General features: G+C 38.1%; 1 protein-coding gene across 16 annotated transcripts in view; it reads left to right on the top strand.

Moving 5' to 3' along the window:
- Window positions 1-19,764, top strand: part of MYO3B (myosin IIIB) — a 231,995-nt gene that overhangs the window by 188,967 nt on the left and 23,264 nt on the right. For 10 of the 16 annotated variants that reach the window (XM_021399372.1, XM_021399375.1, XM_021399374.1 and 7 more), the window contains 3 exons: window positions 14,939-15,045; window positions 15,420-15,466; window positions 16,749-17,926. In XM_021399372.1, the coding sequence (XP_021255047.1) occupies window positions 14,939-15,045; window positions 15,420-15,466; window positions 16,749-16,884 (290 nt within the window). In that variant the 3' untranslated portion in view covers window positions 16,885-17,926. Of the gene's footprint in view, window positions 1-14,938; window positions 15,046-15,419; window positions 15,467-16,748; window positions 17,939-19,764 lie in introns of those variants that run through there. The other 6 variants (XR_002439454.1, XR_002439455.1, XM_021399366.1 and 3 more) reach the window with 3 other exon arrangements.

The raw sequence follows: 19,764 nt of genomic DNA, 5'->3' as shown, positions 1-19,764 counted from the left end.
AAGCAGATTTAAATTATCGTTGTGTGACGTGCTAATGGCCAAGAAGCAGGAACACCTTTCAGAAATCTTTAAGCATTTTCACCCATTAAGCTTCACTTGTGGCTTATACAGCTAAGTACTTGGCTATTTTTAAAGATAAAAACCCTTATGCATGTTGGTATGTCTAGTGAGATCGTTTTATTGACTTTGTGCTCTACTGTAATAGTTTCTCATGTTCAAATGCTGTTAATCTAGGAGAGCTTTCTGGATGCCATTAAAAAAGATACTTCTTGTGATGTCACTCTTTGTTTTCCCATTGAGTATGGACAATATTTACATTTTTCTGGTGGACACCAAGTTAAATGGCCATAGTTTCAGTCTTTACTAAGATAGCTGTATGCCATCTTAGTTACACTCGGCAGAATGCAGCTAAGCACTTCTTATCCCCAGGTTACCATAAGCTATACTCTGTGAGAATTGTTAAGGTGTCTGAAAGGTGAAAAACAGCATTACATGCTGCAACATGCAACTCAGCATGTCATGCTCTGTGGCTGTACTGGTCTCTCTTTAAATGTTAGTAACTATAAAAATACCAAAAGTTCTTTGAAATGATAAGAAAAGTCCAGCCACAGGCAGGATCACTGTTTTTCTCCCTTTGTTTTTGCAACAAGTACAAGCTTTTGCCTCCTCTTCTATTATGTGATTTGTGACAGGACACAAAACATTCACTTCTGAGTATTTTCCTCATCCACAAATCAAACTAGAAAAGGTGACCATGTGTGCTCTTTCAGATCTTTGTCCCCCTGACCACTCTCCAGCCATGGTGTTTCATTACAGGATGGACTTGCAAGGTCTCAGCCTCCTTTCTGTGAGCCCAGAGTCACCTGTGTGACTGAGTACTCCAGTCTGCCTTACACAGTGGCATAGGCTACCACTGCTTCTTGTGCCAAGGGAGAAATAAATCATGCAGCTCTTCATAATGTGATTGAGTGTCTCCTCCCTTCCATGTGCTGAGCTCCAGTGAAATAAGTAATTATGAAGTTTAAAATATCATCATTAAACATTTGACTTTAACACTGCAGCAGAGATGACAGGAGAATTCATTCTTCTCAAAGCCAATGTTGCAAGTTCTCTGTTCACACTGATAGCAGCCCTGGCAGCCATGAGGGAAAGAGAAGAGTGTGGTGAGGATGCAAGTCCTTTGCTGGCTCTACCAGGTAGTGCAGTACAAAGCAATATATCTTTAAATAATAACTTTTATTTTAAGGAGTATTGATCTGTCATAGTTTTATGATTTTTGGTTACTGGTATTCCATATCATAACATCATGTAGTGTATGTACCTGGTTCTCAGAAGAGAAGGACTACTACATTCCCCAGGGGACTTTGTGACCCTGTTACTATTTTCCAGCCAGAGGGAAAGATAAAAACTCACAGATCACGAGACCTTGCTCTCTTTCCACTCGTCTCTCGTCCTGGCAGCATCTCGCTCCCCAGCTGTCTTATCGTCAGTATTAGAGTAAGGCCTACCTTGATTTTTGGACATTCTCTCTCATTGTATTGGATTTATTAGCTTAAATTGTAATTATATTGTATTATAGTGTGTTGTTTTGCATTCCAATGTCTTATTTAGTAAATTAGTTTGTTTCTCCTCAGATTGTTGCCGCTGTTTTTGCTCTCAGGCCCATCTCCCTACCTTTTTTTTCCCTTTTTCCCTTTCCCGGGGCATGGGTCCGTGGGTCCCCCGTCCCATTCGACACGGAACCGGGCCGAACACTCGTAAACCATTGGTATGGTCCCATCATACAAGGCCCTGCATGGTCTGTCATTATGGAGTGACATAATGCATTGAGTTCACGTAGATTGCTGGCATAAGTGTCTGCAGTAAAAACTGAAAATCTTGTTTTGCAGTATGTGGTGTTGTAGACAGATTTCTTACAGAAAATCGTATCTTCAGAGAAAAAAAAATATCTTTGGCACCTCATTTTTTTGTGGCTGCTTTTTGAAGTTATAAATAATACAAAATCACCTAATCAAAAATGAAATGCGTGACGAGAAGGAGATAATTTCCTGCCATTCTACCTTGTGAAAGCAAACAATGAACTGTAACTTGTGGACCACAAGTCATATCTTTCCTTTTTGCAACATGATTTTTTTTCCTAAATGATAATTTTATGGGGCTCTTTGAAGTGATTTATGTGTTTTGTACTTTATTTGAAAACATAAATTTTGTTGATTGTCTTCAGTTTGCCTCTGTCCACCTGTCAGTTTCACATTCATTTAATTTAGACAATACTGAGCAGCTACATGTGGAAATTATACTTTCTGTGAAACCAAAAGTTATTCTTGAGCTTATTTTACTGAAGAACATAACGTAAGAAATTTCTGTCAGAGATTAGACTGAGTAGTCCTGCATGTTTTTGTGTGTTTGTGGGAAGGGAATGGTTCTCAGTAATCACTGAATTCAAACTGCTTCACAAGTTAATTCAAGTATTGCATTGATAGAAGGAGTACTGGACTTTTAAAATCTACTATGTCTTCTATAAGTGAAGAGAAATACTTCTCTTTTCTCCTGGCCTTTTTATTTCACAGGATCCTTTAATGATCAAAATAATTAAGACAGTCCTTTCTGAAGGGAAAAGTTTGAGATTCTATTACACAGTTCTATTCTCTAAACACATTTCTCTAAATGATATTATTATCAATGTGGTTTGATGGCACTTTCCATCTTTTCCCTTGTGTTCATATGCTTAATGTTGGGGCTGGCTTCAGAGGAACTAATTCTAGTGGCAAAGGTATGCATGATTGTTAGTGTTTCCAGGATATGAGCCTTTCTGCTGTGGACAGGATATTGTCATTATTATTACAGCATTACTTCAGCAGCAGACTTTGATGAATCTGTTCACAGTGGTAAAGCTGATTTTTAGGTTTTGTCTCCATGGGAAAGTTAGTGTAGAATAAGCCATAATATGAATTTATGTGATATAGTGACTCCATGCATGCCAGTGCTTTTGCAAAGCTGCTCAAGCTAGATGTGAATCAGACCCTGGAGGCAGTGTAGCTGGATGAGTGCAGTGCCGTGCCTAAGCTAATTAGTCCTACTGAGAAGTAGGATATGTTATAGAAGAGAGTTATGTTAATTTGGCCAGACTGCCCATGTACCAATGGCAGACAAATCAGAAGTGGTATTGCATGGCAGTAGGTACACTTGTAGTACTTGTGTACTGGTTTATTCATATTGCAACTCTGTGTGGTCCTTTGAAGGTCATTCACACAAGCAGTTAGTGCACAGTAGCGAATAAAATGTTAATTCAAACTTTGTTAGCTCTGCAATACCCACAGACCAAGAGCAGAATCAGGACACAAACAGAATTTGATGTTGTTGTATCTCAAGCTATTCTATAGGGGTATATTAGTTTATTACCAGTCAAGAATGTAGTACTGAATTGTAAGAAAGCAGCTGGAAAAAAAATCAAGTAGTTAAGAGGTGGAAAGCATACTCAAATCAACTCCCAAAGTAAATTTTGTAAATCATTTAGTCTGGAGTGACAAAAAATTTTGCGTACCTGCACCGAGACACCATGAAGAAGCCTTCTTTTCCAGAAGGAGTGAGCTGAAATGTTTTAGAACTCCCATTCTGTAGAATTTATCAATTTAAAACAAGTGATGCTCACGTGCAAAGGCTGTGTTCAGAGGGGAATATGACATGGTGAGCTGACGTACTGCAGCAAGCTGTGCCCTGTCAAGAAATGTAATTTTGAAACAAAACATGTTGCATAAGTTAGTCACTGTAATATCAGAAATTCAACTCACTTCATTTGTATATGCAGATGTGTATGTCTTCCTCTGCTCCTGTGAGCTGAAGTTCTTTGCCAAAGTTTCTTTTAAATGTTTTCAGGAAGCATTGAATGAAAAGAACTGATGCTCTGAATTCACTCCCTAACTCTTAATGACTCTTAATGCAGATGGTACAGCTGGGTATCATGAAATACACAGCCTAGAATTGCTTTATTGAGAGTTAGCATCCTGGTGTTGAAACACTTTGCAGAGCTCCCTCAGTTTTCTTTATGCTCCTCTTCTGTTTCCTGAATGGACTTTCCCGCTACTGGAAGCTCCCACATACCTTTTCTGGATTAAAGTTTATGAACCACACCTCACTGCTCCAGAGTCTTGACATAATGACCATTTGTTTTCATATGTCAGCATTCTACCATAGCACAGATTCATAGCATAAGTCACCAGTAAATGGTTACTGATTTAGATTTGGAAGGAGAAAAAAATACTAGATGCTCATTCAAATGGCAGAGATACCTTTATTGCCTGAAGGTTTTTTTCCAGTCCTACTTATTTTTCTAGTTCTGTTATTGACTGAAGAGTTTGCTCATGCTTCTTTGGTTTCTCTTTCAAAATACTCCCTGGGAATTTACTGGCCTGAGTTTGATTTGTGGATCGTTTGCCAACCATCAGTAATTGTAGGTCTAATGTTAGGAGTTCTGGTAACAATTTACACGCCCTTAAAGGAATGGGCCTCTGTAGCACATAGGCCAGTAGCATTAGTTTCCCCTGTCTAACCTGGATACCTTCATCACTTCCAACAACACTGACAAATGTCAGACGAAATGACTGCAGCAGCTAGGAAGCAAATCTCTAACTAGCGACATTTTCACTGCTTTCAGTCAAGCTTTCTTTAATATTTCTTAAAAATTTGCTGCTGCCAACTACCTTGAATTCAGAAAAAAACCTTTCTTAATGAACAAATCTACTGAGAGTTTTATCTTGGTCTTCTACCATTTATTCTTTGAAATATATGCTGAATCTGCTACACTCAAATTTGAGATACTACTTGTATCAATATGGACCCATGGTTTCAAGCCTTTAGATATGCAAATTGTGTTTCTGTAACGAACAAAACCTTAGAGACTGCGCTGTTGTGGTTCCACAGAGCCTTTATTGCGCCTCATCATTATGCTAAATTAATACAAATTTCCTGTGTGTCCAGAATTCAAAGTCAATCAAGTGGCTTAATCTCTGAGGATATGGGATAAAAATGCTATTATTACAGTATGGAAGAAGGTGAGGGATTACTTTTAAAAGCATCCAGGCTATATGCTAGGACAGCAACTCTGAAACACATGCCTGTTATGAACCACATTCAAACAGAGTATGAACTTACAGATTGCCTCCTGCCCTACTTTTGATTGCGCAGCTTCCTACATTTGTATGATGCATTTCTGGCAGCTTCAGCAGTTGGCCCTGTAGAGAAGCAGTATTAGAAAGATATTTCTGATCTGTTAGTGGTCTCTAATGTACTGAATATTTTGACTTCTTATTTTCAAAGGTTAACTGTAGTGTTTACATTTTATGTTGGAGTCATCTTTTTCCCCTATGCTTTGCTTTACTTGCTGGAATCCACAAGAGGAATCAATGCCAAGTGTCCAGTGAATTATCTGAGGCATATTAGTACATGATAGCTCTTGAGAGATCCACAATCCGCAGTTTGAAAACTTGTGCATTAGCAGGTGCAACTGTACGTTAGAGAATATCTCTGAAATTGATGATACTGTCATGATGCTTTAAAGATTCCAAAGGTATTTAATCAATCAGATTGACTCAATCGTCATCCTAATTCTTCTTTGAAGTAACAGCTGTTGTCTTATTGTGCGGAAATATTTCTATTGCTGATGCTATATTTCCAAGGATATTTTAAAAAATGTTTTGTTCCTGAGCAATTTTGAAAATTTCTCATGTCTTCATCATGATATGTGATTTTACTTTGGAAGATGAGGAAGTCTAAACAGTCACTTGAGGTTCTTTCTAATCCTATTTTTTTAACTAAATAAATTAACTGCACCAACAGGCTGAGCCCCAGCCATGATATCCTGCTGATGAGAAAAGCTTGTGTCACGGCAAACCTCTGGGCACACAATGCCTGCGTAGGTTTCCCAGCATCTATCCTTCAAGACCAGTATCTCAAACTAATACTTACAGAAAGGGAAAATTGGGCATGTCCAGAAAATTAAAGAATGCCTGGCCTGCCTTTGTACTCCTCTTTGCATGGGTACTCTACTACTGCTTTCCAGAAGCTCATGCTAATCTCATGTAGTGCAATCTAAAAGGCATGCATAGTACAACATGAGCAGTTAATTTTGAGATCATCTTTGCACTGTAGACTCTGATGTGGACATTGTGAGGAGTTACCTCAATCACAGGTTGAGGTGTTTCTTGGGTATTTGGGCTACTTGCATTTATTTGGAGTGGATTTCTTACCTGGTTGTTTCAAAGCTGTAAGCCTTACGAATGAAAACCTAACAAGGAGCATAGTCTGTTTAGCTTAATTTTCTCTCTCTGACAATAACCAAGAGCAAAAGCTTAGAGTATAGTATAGAAGCAGGGCAAGCAGAGAGATTTGCCCAGGACACACTCCAGCCTAGCATGGTTTGTGGCTCTGGGATTTCCCGATCCAGAAGTGATCTCTTTGTATTTAATTGCTCTCAGTAGGCTTTTCTGCTGTTTATTTTTTCTGTCACTCATATTGATTGTACAGCATCACTCAAAGAGCAGGAGAGGCATCACTTACTTCACATGGTAATGTGAGACAGCTATTTGTTATCACCTTATGGTTACTGGGTCAAACAGCTCTTCTAAAACCTGGAAATGTGCTGTGATAGATACTAACTCCAGCATACCTGAAATATCCTGTTTTATATCAATAACTGTCTCTTCTGAAAAGAACTAATTAAAAAGCAGCTTCTGTAACTGCTTTGGGTCATATTTAAGGACAAGAAGAAAAATAATCAGTTAACATTTCTTCATTGACCAGAACTAGTTTCTGCCACTCAGGATGGTTTTGTATGATGTTTTCCTAAAATTAAAGTTGTGTTTGTGTAAACCGCTTTTGCTTTGATTGGTTAGTTGGCTGTTTGTCACACCTCTGAAACTCTCTGGTAGATGTTATTACATGCAGGACACGTGAGAGGTTGTGTATATTCAATGATTATAGGAAGACATGTCTTCAGAACAGTCCTTGTAGAAGCATGCTATTTGCTGACAGGTTTGAATCTCAACTGTGTTAGTCACTGATGGTTTCGTTCTTTGGCATGCTTTGTTTTATTTTTGCCTTTTCACTCTATAGTTAAGTCAGTCACAATAGAAACTGAAAGAACTGACAAAAACTGAAGGATCAGAATTGTGCTGGAAGAGAAAAAAACAACCAAAGCCAAGATTCTAACTATTTATGTATCTTGTTTCCCGACAAAGTATATCTAAAAGTCATTGTCTTGGGGTTCAGAGACAGCTAAATGATTGATTTCACATAAAATATTTGTTGTTCTAATTACAGTATCATCTGGGTCTTTGGCAACAAACAGATGCAAAAAACAGCCTTTACATACCATCTTGAAAAACTTATGATTTGCTTAATGTGCTTTATAATCTAAAGCATATGTCTTTGCATGGAACTGCAGTATCCAAAACGAAGCCATAAGTAATGAATCACTGTGTGGAAGAAAACGCATTGCTCCTGTTATGAGTTCTTTCAGTGTGTGTATTCAAATGGTTCTGTTTAGGGTTATAAACAAAAGGCTGTGCTCACAGTTTTAGCAGTGTGTTACAGATTCTGGGATGCACATGACATCAAAGAGGCTACATTAATTTCCCTAGCAGTCTATGGCTCTTGGCACTAGGAACACACTCCATCTGAATAAACAGAATTCTAGTTCACCACAGTTGTGTGGGGGATCTGAGGTGATCATGAAGCTCGATTTTGTTTTATTTTATAACTTTCTGTGATAGGACTTTTTGCCCCTCCAGATTTTCTGTGTTTTCAGTGAATCCGGTAACTACACTTAGAGCTATGGACTTTTACCACAAAGCACTTGACACTGAAGATAATTAAATCTAGCTTATTATTCTTACCTACTGAATCCAAGCAAGAGCTTCGAGTGCATAGGAATTGCAGGATTTGCTAAGAATTAATCTCTCCTTATAAGCATTAATGTATATATATTTTTTTCATTAGTTAACATCTTTTTCCTTAGAAACACTTGAGCCAAGCTCCAGAAAGATATTTTGCGAGTAAGCAAGGGCTGAGGCCTTCTAACTCCTTGAAGAACATGTGATTTATTGTTCTTTCTATGCATGCTTGCCACTAGCAGCATGAAAAGTACCGACCCCTATAAATATTCCTGGACACTCTTTTGTAGAGGAAGGGAGTAAGGGAATCTGGTGGCAAGAATGGTTCCTGGTTGTATTATATCTCACTATATCAACAGAATGGATGGCCTTATTGAACATATTGAAGTTACTGCTGGGTAAGTATGAGGTATCCTGGAGAGAATTACAATTGTTAATAGTATTAAATACGCCAATTTGCCTCCAGGCTCCTGATGTTACTAGATTAATCAAATCCTCTGATGCCAGAACTTAGCTTCTACTTCTGTACCATTAGTAGTTGTTTCTTTCCTTTTCTTCTACTTCTTAGTTTCTCGGTATCTCATTTTATTTGTTTTTTTCATCTTTTTTCTGTCTTTCTTCTAGCTGTAGTGTTCTCTTCCCATCTGACAGTCTCTGATTTCAGAGATGGTGTTTGTCATCAGCCTCTAGTTCTTGGTTTTTTTGGTTGTTGTTGTTGCTTTTAACTACTATAATATATTTAATATTTGTAATGTATAGCATAGACCTGGTAACTTCACTATTCGCAAATGAATCTATTGGTTTACTCTACAGCACTTGGTCTGTGAAGCCTATTACAGCCATTATGCTGCCCTTGTTTCTAACATATACATAGCAGGTAGCACTTAACAGGCAGCGTGCAGGTACCTTGTGCTGTGGGCCTGGTATCTTCCAGTGTGTGCTCATACTGCAGTTACAATGTAGTTTAGTACAGGGGTGTGCAAGATAGTGCTATGTGGGCTGGCTTAAGTACGGCAGTCAGGCAGGCACAAGAAGAGCTCACTGGTGCTCCTGGCTGAGTATAGCTCTTTATAAATACCTGAATATTCACTCTGCTTCTCAGGCAAGTTTTTCATTTTCTTCTCCTTTTGCACTTACGGTGTGATGCAAATTTGTGCAAATGGTGGAGAACTATCAGAATGAGAAAGGAAAAAACATGTTTGTGTGAACACTTGTGGCCAGACAGCAGTATGTGCCCTTTGTAAATTTCTCTTCTTTAAAAATAAAGCTGAAATAATTAAAATCACAAAGCCTAGTTCGTTTACAGCATTTTTACTGCATAAGCGATGCTCAGTCACTCCCATTTAGTACTGATATGAGTGGGACCAGAATCACTAGCCCCTTGGGTCTTCTTCTTGAAGAGGCTTGTATGGCACAGGAGAAAGTGTAACTGTTCCTTGAAATCAGCATGCTGCATGTAATTACCCACTTAGCAGCCAGTCCAGGAGGAGGATGTATACTATCATTGTGTGTGAGGTCATTTCTGTATTTGCCCAAGACTTCAAGAGAAAAAGTGAAGTTAACTTGCTGCTTGAAAAATGATTCAGAACTGGAAATGTTTGAAAACATCAAAATACATACAAATTATCAAAGGAGAACAAAGACATTTTTTTTTTTCACAAAAGTCTTCTCCCCAGGCTATAACAATGCTTTACATAGGCATGATCAATATATCCAGATTTGAGAACCAAAGTCTTTTGGAATAAATTAGACTGGCAGGAAAAGAAACAAACAAAGAACAAATTAACATGATTTTAAACATTGCTTAAATTTTCATGAATGTAGACCTTGAGATGTTATGATGAGATCCCATGAGTCTGTGCTAATATTTGCTTATAATTAAGGGTTGCACTTTCATGTTTCATCTGATATTATAGATTGGAAATCAGACACATGCTTACTATTTTTCTTGGTCATACTGATTTATCTACTTTATTTGCTTGCTGTGTTAATAATAAATATGGCCCCATTGCTTTTTCTGTACCAAGCTGCCCTTTCTTCTCATATGATAAATCTCCCTGTGTCTGAGTAATTAGGGAAGGACTACTCTTCCTGTGTTGTTGTGTTCACCTATAACAGAAAAGTACAAGACCAATGCCTTCCAAACCGGTTCTGGGTAAATGGCTTCAGAAGTAAACTGAGTGCTCAACTCCACTCTTCAGTATGTGTTGGAGTGGATGGAGTCCCTTCAGCAAGGGAGTCAGTGACACAGCCTGCTTTGTAGCACTGATGTGTTGGCAAAGATCCCTTCAGTGCATTCCTTGCTGAAAGTAAGATGTCATCCTGAGTTTAGTGCCCTCTCTGTGCTGCACCAATCTTAAAACAATCTGACTCACATCTGTGGATTTTACTACTTCCAAATGCAGGTCACCATTTTCTCTGCAAAATTTACCAAATAGGAAGAATTAGCAATGTTTGGCAAAGTCACCGGCATCAAGAGGTTTTTGAAATAAGGACTTAATCATGAGCAGTTGAGGAAGACCCTAGCTTCATTTCAGAGAACAGAATCTGATGATTTGCAGTTCCTCTGAAGATTATGCCCGGTGCCTGTCTACAACTTTTCAGTATTAAGACAAGCAGGGCAAATGGGACATTTAACATGAGATTTTCTCTGAATATCAGAGTGAAGTCATACCCCTCATGGAAAGTCACTGGAAAAACATATTTTTTCACGTGCTGTTCTGTAGGCATCAGTCAGGGCCCAAATCCTCAATGCAGAAGTCCTTGTCTTGTAGCTAAAGAGCATTTCAAAGTCTTTCAGTAAATCTGACTCTTTGCCAGATTGTGCAGCTTTGAAAAGGTCCTTTGCAGTTCCACAAAGAATGGATTTCTAAACAGGAAAATCATCTAAATAAGCTATGACATATGAAACTTGCTAATCATCTCCAAGCCAAGAGATCTCATGAAAAGTGTCAGTGTGATGGATGTGATGGCTAACTGAAGAAAAATATTTCCAATTCAGCCATACAAAAGCCAGGAAGAAATACATGGAAATTCAAAGGTGAAAGTATACATCAGAAATCAAAAAATCTTCTGCAGATTGACTCATAAAAATCACACTAAAGAAATGAATTCACATTAGGTCAGAAGGGACCTATCTGGTATCTTGAATAGATTTTAATTTCAGCTTAAGTCAAAATAAAGCTTTTCTAAAACCTTCCAATCTCATCTTGAGTCTCCATCATCCTGCTAAATAATTTTTTTCTCCTGTCTGATTGCTTTCACTTTGTGCTGTATTTTAAGTCTGGATTTTTCTTCCTCTCCTGGCCTTTAGACATTTCAAACCTGCGTTTCCTAAAGTGAAGGCCCTCACCACCAGTAATCTTTCAATACAAGGGCTTAGATTTGCTTCAAAACACTCTTATCCTTCTTTTGAAACAATGAAACATCACATTTTAATTTTTTTTCACTGTAAGGCAAGTTTTCCAGACCTCAGATTGTTCTCAAAACATTCTGCAGTTTACAGGACTCTCTTTAAAAGAATTCTGCACTCAACAATATAACCATTTCCTTGTTTCTGTGGAGTAGCCCTTTGCTTTGCTCCCAGTGTACTTCATACTCAGCAGAATATCCATATGATTCCCAAGTCTCTCCTGGAGGCAGTGTTTTCCAATTATTTGATTCCCAGTTCTGAAAAATGTAATTTAAATATCTGACTTTGCGTTTAGTTGAAAACACATCTTTGTAATCTGTCTGAGCAATGCAAGCCCCTGGTCTGCCATACCTGATGAATAAAAAGGATAACCAGTATTAGCAATAGAGGATTAAACAGAAACCCCATTGGATTGTTTAGTTTTAAGTACTTTATAGTCAAATTTACTCATTTGCCAGTTTCTAATTCCCTTCACTATGAGCAACTTTAAGTTAGATTTAGGAAGAAATTCTTCATTCAGAGGGTGGTGAGGCGCTGGCACATGCTGCCCAGAGAAGGTGTGGGTGTCCCATCCCTGGAGGTGTTCAAGGCCAGGCTTGATGGGTTCCTGGGCAGCCTGATCTAGTGGTTGGCAGCCATGCTCATGGTAGGGGGATTTAAACTAAATGATCTCTGATGTCCCTTCCAACCCAAGCTGTTCTGTGATTTAGGGATGTTCACCCATATGTGTCTGCCTCTCTAGGTTCAAGCAAGGAAAGGAGGACACTCAGAACCTCAGTCTGTCCTATGCTGGCTGGATCAACTGACATAGCACACTTGTCAGGAGGATATTTACCCACTCTGTGTTATTCATGCACTGCCATAAAGGATTTATTAATTGAAATTGGTAAATCGAAACAGAATTTTCTGCTCATTGGAAGAAAAGTTTTCTTCCTGACAAAAGGGAGGCAGTTACCTTATTTCAGACTGGTGTTAAAGGACAGCAGGAAGGAAGTGCATGTGTGCACTCTCTTATCTGGTCTCTAAATTTATAGGAAACTTCTGAGTCTGGGTATGCTGGACTGTTGGCACAATTGGGGTGCAACACAAACAATACCATGTTAATGACATTGGTGATGCTGCTCTTATTTTTTCCTATTGGAGGCTTTAAGTTTGTCATCAAAGCAAAATCTTATAGAACACCATTTAAACTGCATATTCAACTGCTGAGTGTTGAGCACATGTTAATACAGTTTTCTCCAGATATGGTAGTTTATGATAAATGTTACCAGATTTTTTACTGTTCGTGTAGTATGCTGCTAAACACTAAAACAAATGGGCCCACTGAAAGCGTATTTCCTTTGGAGGACACAAGCTGCAGACCACCCATGGAATACACAGAAATAATTAAGCGTCAAAATAAAAAGCTAGAACAAAATATTACTGTCTCAGAATCCTAATGAATAAAAGACATTTTAAAAATGAAGACCATACAGATGTTTTAAAAAATAACATGAAGGCCACAACAGCATCTTGGGGGAAAGGACAAAAGCGCACCCCCCCCTCCCCCCCCCATCATGTTGCAGTACTGTTTGAGAACTTGCAAATATTTATGTGCTGTATACTTACTTTTGGCAAGCTGCAGAGAGATGTGTGAAAGTATGAAGAACTGTGAGGCCTAGGGCTTTTCTCATACTGGCCTCTTGGTAGACTAAAAAAAATAATTTTTGGAGAGTTATTCAAGAATTACGATACTGAAAAAAGGAATTTGTATGGCCTTGCAACTGAAGACATTGCTTGCAAAGATTGCAGCCCCTACTGACCTGATGTGGCAGAAAGCTCTGAGGTCAATCTGAATAACAGCAAACAGAGAGAATAGAACATGGCTGCAGCAAGCCTTTGGCAAAGCTGTCAGAGATTTCAGAGAGAAGAAAATTTCCGTCATCTGCTATCTAAATGTTACAGAAAAAAAACTTTCCAAAGATGCAAATAGCACTTGGGAACCCAAGTTCCACAAGTCTTCAAGCAGCATTTTCTGGAGCAGCTTCTGCCTTGTCTGGTTTTATACAATAGAAGTACGTAGCAGGGTCAGCTGTCACAGTCTCTTGAGACAAAATATAAAGGTTTACTGAACTTGAAAAGTATAAAGAATTGAAGGTTTGAGTGTCATAATTAGCAAACAGTATGAGCATATTAGTTAAAAGTTATTTTGTATTGCTGTAAAAATGTAACCTTCATCTATAAAATCATTTTTAATTTGAAAGCCAGCTCTACAGTCAAATCCCCAGTGCCATTTAACTCACCATCAATCCCAGGCGTTGTGCGGGAAGATGATGGTGGGCTCAGAACAAGTGCTCCCCTCCCACACAAGCACCACAGTCCCATACTGAGAGGAAACTATATCTTAGAGATTTCACTGTGGAGAAGGAAAAAAGACAGTGAAAGAAAATATAGAACAGTCAGTCCTTTGGCTGAAAGGGCCAAAGTGCAACCACCTCCTCTACCTCCCTCAGAAACTGCAGAAAAAGGCAGTATTTGCAGACTGTGAGCCTGAGTATATGATGGACCTTCTTTGTTTACCTGCTTGTTAACGCAAGATCTTAAACGTGGGTTTGTGAGGTGAGAGCCATACATCTGCACAAGGCACGCTGACTTCCGGTTTGAAACGTTTAAAGAAGCTCTGCACTACTTGATCTTTGTGCTGGTCCTTTGTGTCAGAGCAAGTTTCCCCTGCAGTATGGAGGGAAGTGTGCCACCAAAAACTCTCTGTTCATGCTGCCATTAAAACACTTTTTAGTAGGAAGATGTCAGAAAAGTCAAAGATATTAGGAGAATTATATGGAAAATTAATGACCTTTCCTTACCCACCACTCCATCTTTCAGTAAATAGTGCTTCTGTTTCATCCTGAGAGCACTTGTTCTGGTAATCTGGAGGATGTGCCACAGAAACTCCTGGTGAAATATAGGACAGTGCACCATAACGTCTTTCGTCCTTAACATGAAAAAAAAAGACAAATGAAAATTAAAAGGCTGTTAGTTCTTTTCAGAATCTTTTTTTTCTGAAATATTTCCTTCATCTTTAGCCTCTGCTTTCCAGATGGCTTTAAGCAACTGTTACTCTACAGCACACCACAAATTATATTAAGAAAGTGTAATTCCAAACTAGTCTGATTACTCCGATTAAGCAGAGAGCCACATCAAAAAGGAGCCTTTTTATATAATAAAAATTGTGATAATAGAGTAAGTCTCATAAGTCAAAGAGCTTTATTACCGCCTACTGTAGAAAAACGTTTTTGCTGCTGCTGAACGATGTATCCCTGGCTGGTCATGGTATCCTCATTTCCTGCTTAGATAGCAGAAGATACTCAGATAAAGAGTGAAAGGAATAAGGAGCTGTGTGATTTATACAGAGGGAAGCATAAAAAAAGGTTTTAAAAGTAAAAGTGAAGTTATGCTTAAAAAGTTGTGTTTGAACTAAGTTTCAAAACAGAAAACAAAGATTTCCCAAGTTTCTTGTGATTACTTTGAATAGGATAGACTTGCTAATAGACCCAGGACCAAATGGGACAGAAGAAAGGACTGTTTACTGACTAAAATACCCTAAGACGTTCACAGCACCTGGCACAGCTTAAAACTAAATTGTATTATCTTACTGCAGGTTCAGAAAACTGTCTTGAACAGAAGCTGAGAACACCTCGTCGACGATGTCAGCAGCCCAAAATGCTGAATAGCCCTGAGGACAACATGTACTATAACCAGTTAAATGTGAGTTCAAAGTGGCAATAAAGCTGTTTTACTGGCTTTGTTTCCAGTTAATAATTCTGTTATTAATACCTGTTTCAGCCCCTCCAGCCCCACCCCCACGTTCTTCTGCTCTCGTCTTGAACATGTGCTTATGCTCTTTATCTGTTGCTTTCATGTCAGGATGTCTGCCTTCACGGTGAATAATTGATGTGGTTTATCAAAGACGAGCAAGATGCATGCTTCATCAGGCTCACTTGAGCCCTTTGATCAAAAAAATTATGCTGTGACTTCTGATATTATCAGCATCTGCTTGCATTCAACACAAAATCACTTTGAATTAAAAATTAACGACTTGCTGCTTTGCTTTGACTGTGTGTTCTTGGCCCTCTCCACAGGGAACTCTAGAATATCAAGGGAGCAAGAGGAAGCCAAGAAAACTTGGGTAAATATCTATCTTCTTAGTTCTAAGCAACTGTAAACAGAAGAAGTCCTTTGTGATATTACAGAATATGCAAAACTTTCTAGAGAGGCTTCTAAAAATAAACAATTAACATATCTCTGTGCATTGACATTGGACATTTTCTACAGAAGCAAATGTAAAACTTGTATGTAGTGCTGTCTGCAGACACTAGAACTGATTCTTTCAAAACAGCTCCCCAGCTTTCTCTGAGTACTCCTACAAAAATAATCTTCTTTATGTTTTAAAATGTGTTTGGCACTAGAGAGCGGTGACAGACAAAAGGTGCAGAAACTGAAGTCCTCTAACCTAGAATATGACCAGCTTTGCAGCACCTCACTCACAATGGGTTTCAGCCTTCCTGGGGGAGCACATTTTAAGAAGCCTCTCATCCCAGGACAGTGTTGCTTCTTCTCCATTGGACTGAGTTGGTTCTTGTTGTCACATGGACAGTTACCACTTGGGAATAGATAGAAATCACTGAAAACAGTATGTGAAAGTCCAACTTTGGAGTAATGAAAACATTTTGCTGAGTGGTGACATGGACCAGAGAGGACCAGTATATACTGGGTCTTGCAAAAGCATCTACTCCAAGAATACACAAGAAGCTTCTGTATTATTTTTCTCACTTGTTATTTAATCTTCTGAATATAACCTAATGAGTAGGAGGCCTTTGGGTCAAGGTTAAAGGCCAAAATTTTGCATGTCTGAGCAGAATTTGATTTACTCGATTTCTCTCCTCTATTTTAAAGTCTGTATTCCTGTTTTGGGAACAAAAGCACTGATATGAGACTGCAGTGCTCATCATACTTCATAAGAAAATGAAGGTCCCTTGGTGTCAAAAGGGCTTTGCCCAAAAATTAGTGATGTGGTCTTTGGTTCACATGCATGGCAAACTGTCAGCTGAAGTACATTACCAAAATAATATCACATATATGGAACATATACAGACAAAAAAAAGCCACATTGCTCAAGTGAAATGCCCATTTGATGCAAACAGGTGGTCTATCATTCTCTATAGCTAAAAAAGAAAGACTGTATTGCCTTTCACCAATCCTTACAACCATTCAGTTTACAATCATAATCAGCAGTAGCAATGTAAAAGGCATGTGTAAAAGCTACATCTTTCTGATCAAATCACCCTAGCCTTTTTTTTTTCCTTTCTTGTATTAGCACCTTTCATTTTTGCATCCATAGAGAAGTTTCTATTTCTGAAGATATTGACATAATTGATTTTTTAACTTAATAAATGTTGTTTTCTTTCAAGCCAAATCAAAGTCCTTGATGGAGAGGATGAGTATTACAAATCACTGTCAGCTGTTGAATCTATCCCTGAAGATGACAGCTGTCTCAGTTCCCCATCTCCTCCGTCTTCAAGAGAAGTGTCTTTTGCTCAAAGCTGAACTTATTCTGTTGACTAATGCTGGTAAGAGTATTTTCATGCTGGTAATCTCTTCTAATTAACTTTGTGCTTGCTTATGTAATATGTTAAAAAAATACATGTTCAGTTAGCAACTTCCTTTCAGTAATTCAGATCTGGTTTTGCAGATATAAATTGTATTTCTATAAGCAATTCCAGTAAAGGAAGCAGTGTTACCTGTATGTGTTGATGTTGTTAACCAGCACATTTCCTTAGCGGCAAGGTTAGTTCATGCAGATCCAGCTTCTTCCCCACTCCCCCAGCTGCTGTTTCCAGCCTGTGCCATCCCTTCTGTTCTGCTGGCACAACTGCTGTGTGGAAAATAAGATCATGGAACTGATCTGTATTAAAAGAACACTGTACTAAAAAGCATCTTTTGGGGTCATAGTGAAAATGTTCTACATTTCCTTAGACTAATATTAAAACTCTACCATCTATAACTTTCTATGATGTGTATGGTTTTTAACATTATAAAAACTTACAGAGTAAATTCATCTAAAATAATGTGTGTCTTAATTTACTTCATAAGTATTTTTTCTTATGAAGTATTAGTTTGCCATAAGTTTAACTTGAAAAAATACTTCAAATATAAGGAGCAAAACAGTTTTAATGCTAATATTTCAGATTGCTTCATACAGCCCTTTTGACTGAAACCACTGATATGACTGGATATTCTTGTTATCCGTGCAAGTATCTCATATCTTTCTTAACCTGGGCTTAATCTTCTGTGCTTCAGTGATTCCTCCACTTCCACAGCTCTTTTGTATGTAACATGAAATAATGTCACCTGCAAACTTTTCTACTTACTTTTCACTTTCTTTCCAAATTCCTAGTGAAACAATTGTTAATTCCTATGGAACACAGAGACACTTTGCTGGTAAATTCTTCTGTGGCAGAAGCTGACTACTTTATCTGACTCTTTACCTTCAGCTTCTGATCCGTGGTTTTGATCTGTGACAATTCTTTGTTTCTTTTCTGTACATCTCTTGTAAAAAACATTTGGAAATAAAATTTTCTTATGTGTACTGCCTTAAAAATCACTTTGAGCAAATTTATTTTTTGAGAAACTGCACTGAGTAAATCTGACCATTTGTTACACACATCTAATGCTGACGCTTGTTTTTATCTCACCTCCAATGAGTGCCATGACCTGTGCTAACAAACCTTCCTCCTTGTGGAGGTGCAGTCCGTGCTCATGTGGTGAGCTACAGAATTTCTTGCTATCCAGATTCACTGGATCCATCTTTTTGACCACAGGACAAGGAAAGATGGCATAGGAAACAAGAGGCAAATGTGGTCAGAGCATCCCTACGCCAGAATAGAGTTTGAAAGTAGATAGTTTAGCAAAAGTTTTGTCTTGTCTAATAAACACAGTAGTGAAGTCAGGGAAGGGCAGATGAGAACAAGAGACGGATTCTGTTGTTCTAAGAACAATCCTTCATTCACTTTTCACCTACAGTGTGATAAAAGTTAAAATCCTGCAAGAGCCTAGAGTCCTTCAGTTCAGTCCTCACTCTCCTATGCTGTACATCTAGGTGTGGGCTTTACAGCCTTTAACATTTCAGGACTCATTAAACAATTGAGAATTGGTGAGTAGCTGCAGATGAATTAAAGACATTAGAAGATGCAATACAACCATGAATGGCAATTTGTATGAATTCATTCATGCAGGTCAGTTTCTTTAGTTTTTGTCAGAATATAACAAGAAGTATTTGTTATGATTCCTCATCAAAAATAACGTAAAACTTTTCCTACATAATGCATACATTCTTCAGGTCCATTAAACTGCAACATATCTGGATGGAAAATGACATTATTTTGAAAACAGTCCAATGACTTAACTATATTCTTTTACTGGCATAGGTCCTAGGGAGCTCTAGCAGTATTGATGCTTTGTGGTTTCCTCTCTCCTTTCTGAAAATCAAGTTTTACTGGGCAAATAATGTTTCATTGTTAGTGCAATGTACATCATTATTATGCATAGTGAGACTTCATCAATTTTTTCAGTTAAACAGAAGCAAGTCTTCCAGTTAGGTATTATATCATTTGTCTAAAAATCAAAAGCTTACCTTACACTGAGTAATGCGTTATGCCGAGTAGTTGTATTAATTTCATAAAGAAGTAAAGAGAAGTAAAAAAATAATTTATAATTCAGTGAAGCACTTAAGCCAAAACCTAAGTCCTGTTGAAATCAATGAAATTTCAGCATATGATTAAGTGCTTTGCTGAATGGGGCCCAAGTTAACAGCTTCAGAACATTAAATAGTAAGCACAAACAAAGGGCAAACACTCTCTAGATGCATTCCTTAGCTCCTTCTTGTTTCTTCTTCCCAATTATTAAGGTTGCATAAATCTCAGTCATCAGAAATGGATTTCAAAGAGATTTTGTTTCATATTTTGAGCACTCTTGAATTGAACGGAAGGGGTAAAATATAATGTTTTCCTTGTCATATGAAATGCCACTGTGTACATCTGATATAATTTTTAAAATTGGTTTAATGTCACTAATATTTTTATTCTGAAGTTACTATCCAACAACCACTGCGGAGTTATGCATTCTGAGTCAGAACTGTACACAAAGCTGGTCTTTGCTTGTCTTTATTTCATAACTTACCCCTTTCTTTGTATGCTGTTTGGCTGATTAATTTCACACTCACCACGTAATTCCCATGATGTGGGTTTTTCTCGTCCTTACTTTAGTGCGTATGTATCCCTTTAGGTTATTAAAGGCCATCTCCTTGGCACTGTACTGCTGGTGACCAGTTGGCAGAATAGATTTTCATAGTTAAATGAAATGAAATGAATAGTTCTGAAAATATGTGAGGTCAGATCCAATCACAGGTGCATAATGTACCCTAAGAAA

Source organism: Numida meleagris, chromosome 5, assembly GCF_002078875.1.
Source record: "Numida meleagris isolate 19003 breed g44 Domestic line chromosome 5, NumMel1.0, whole genome shotgun sequence".
Lineage (NCBI taxonomy): Eukaryota > Metazoa > Chordata > Aves > Galliformes > Numididae > Numida > Numida meleagris.
The sequence above is the reverse complement of the archived record's forward strand: the minus strand, read 5'-3'. Positions and strand labels throughout refer to the sequence as shown.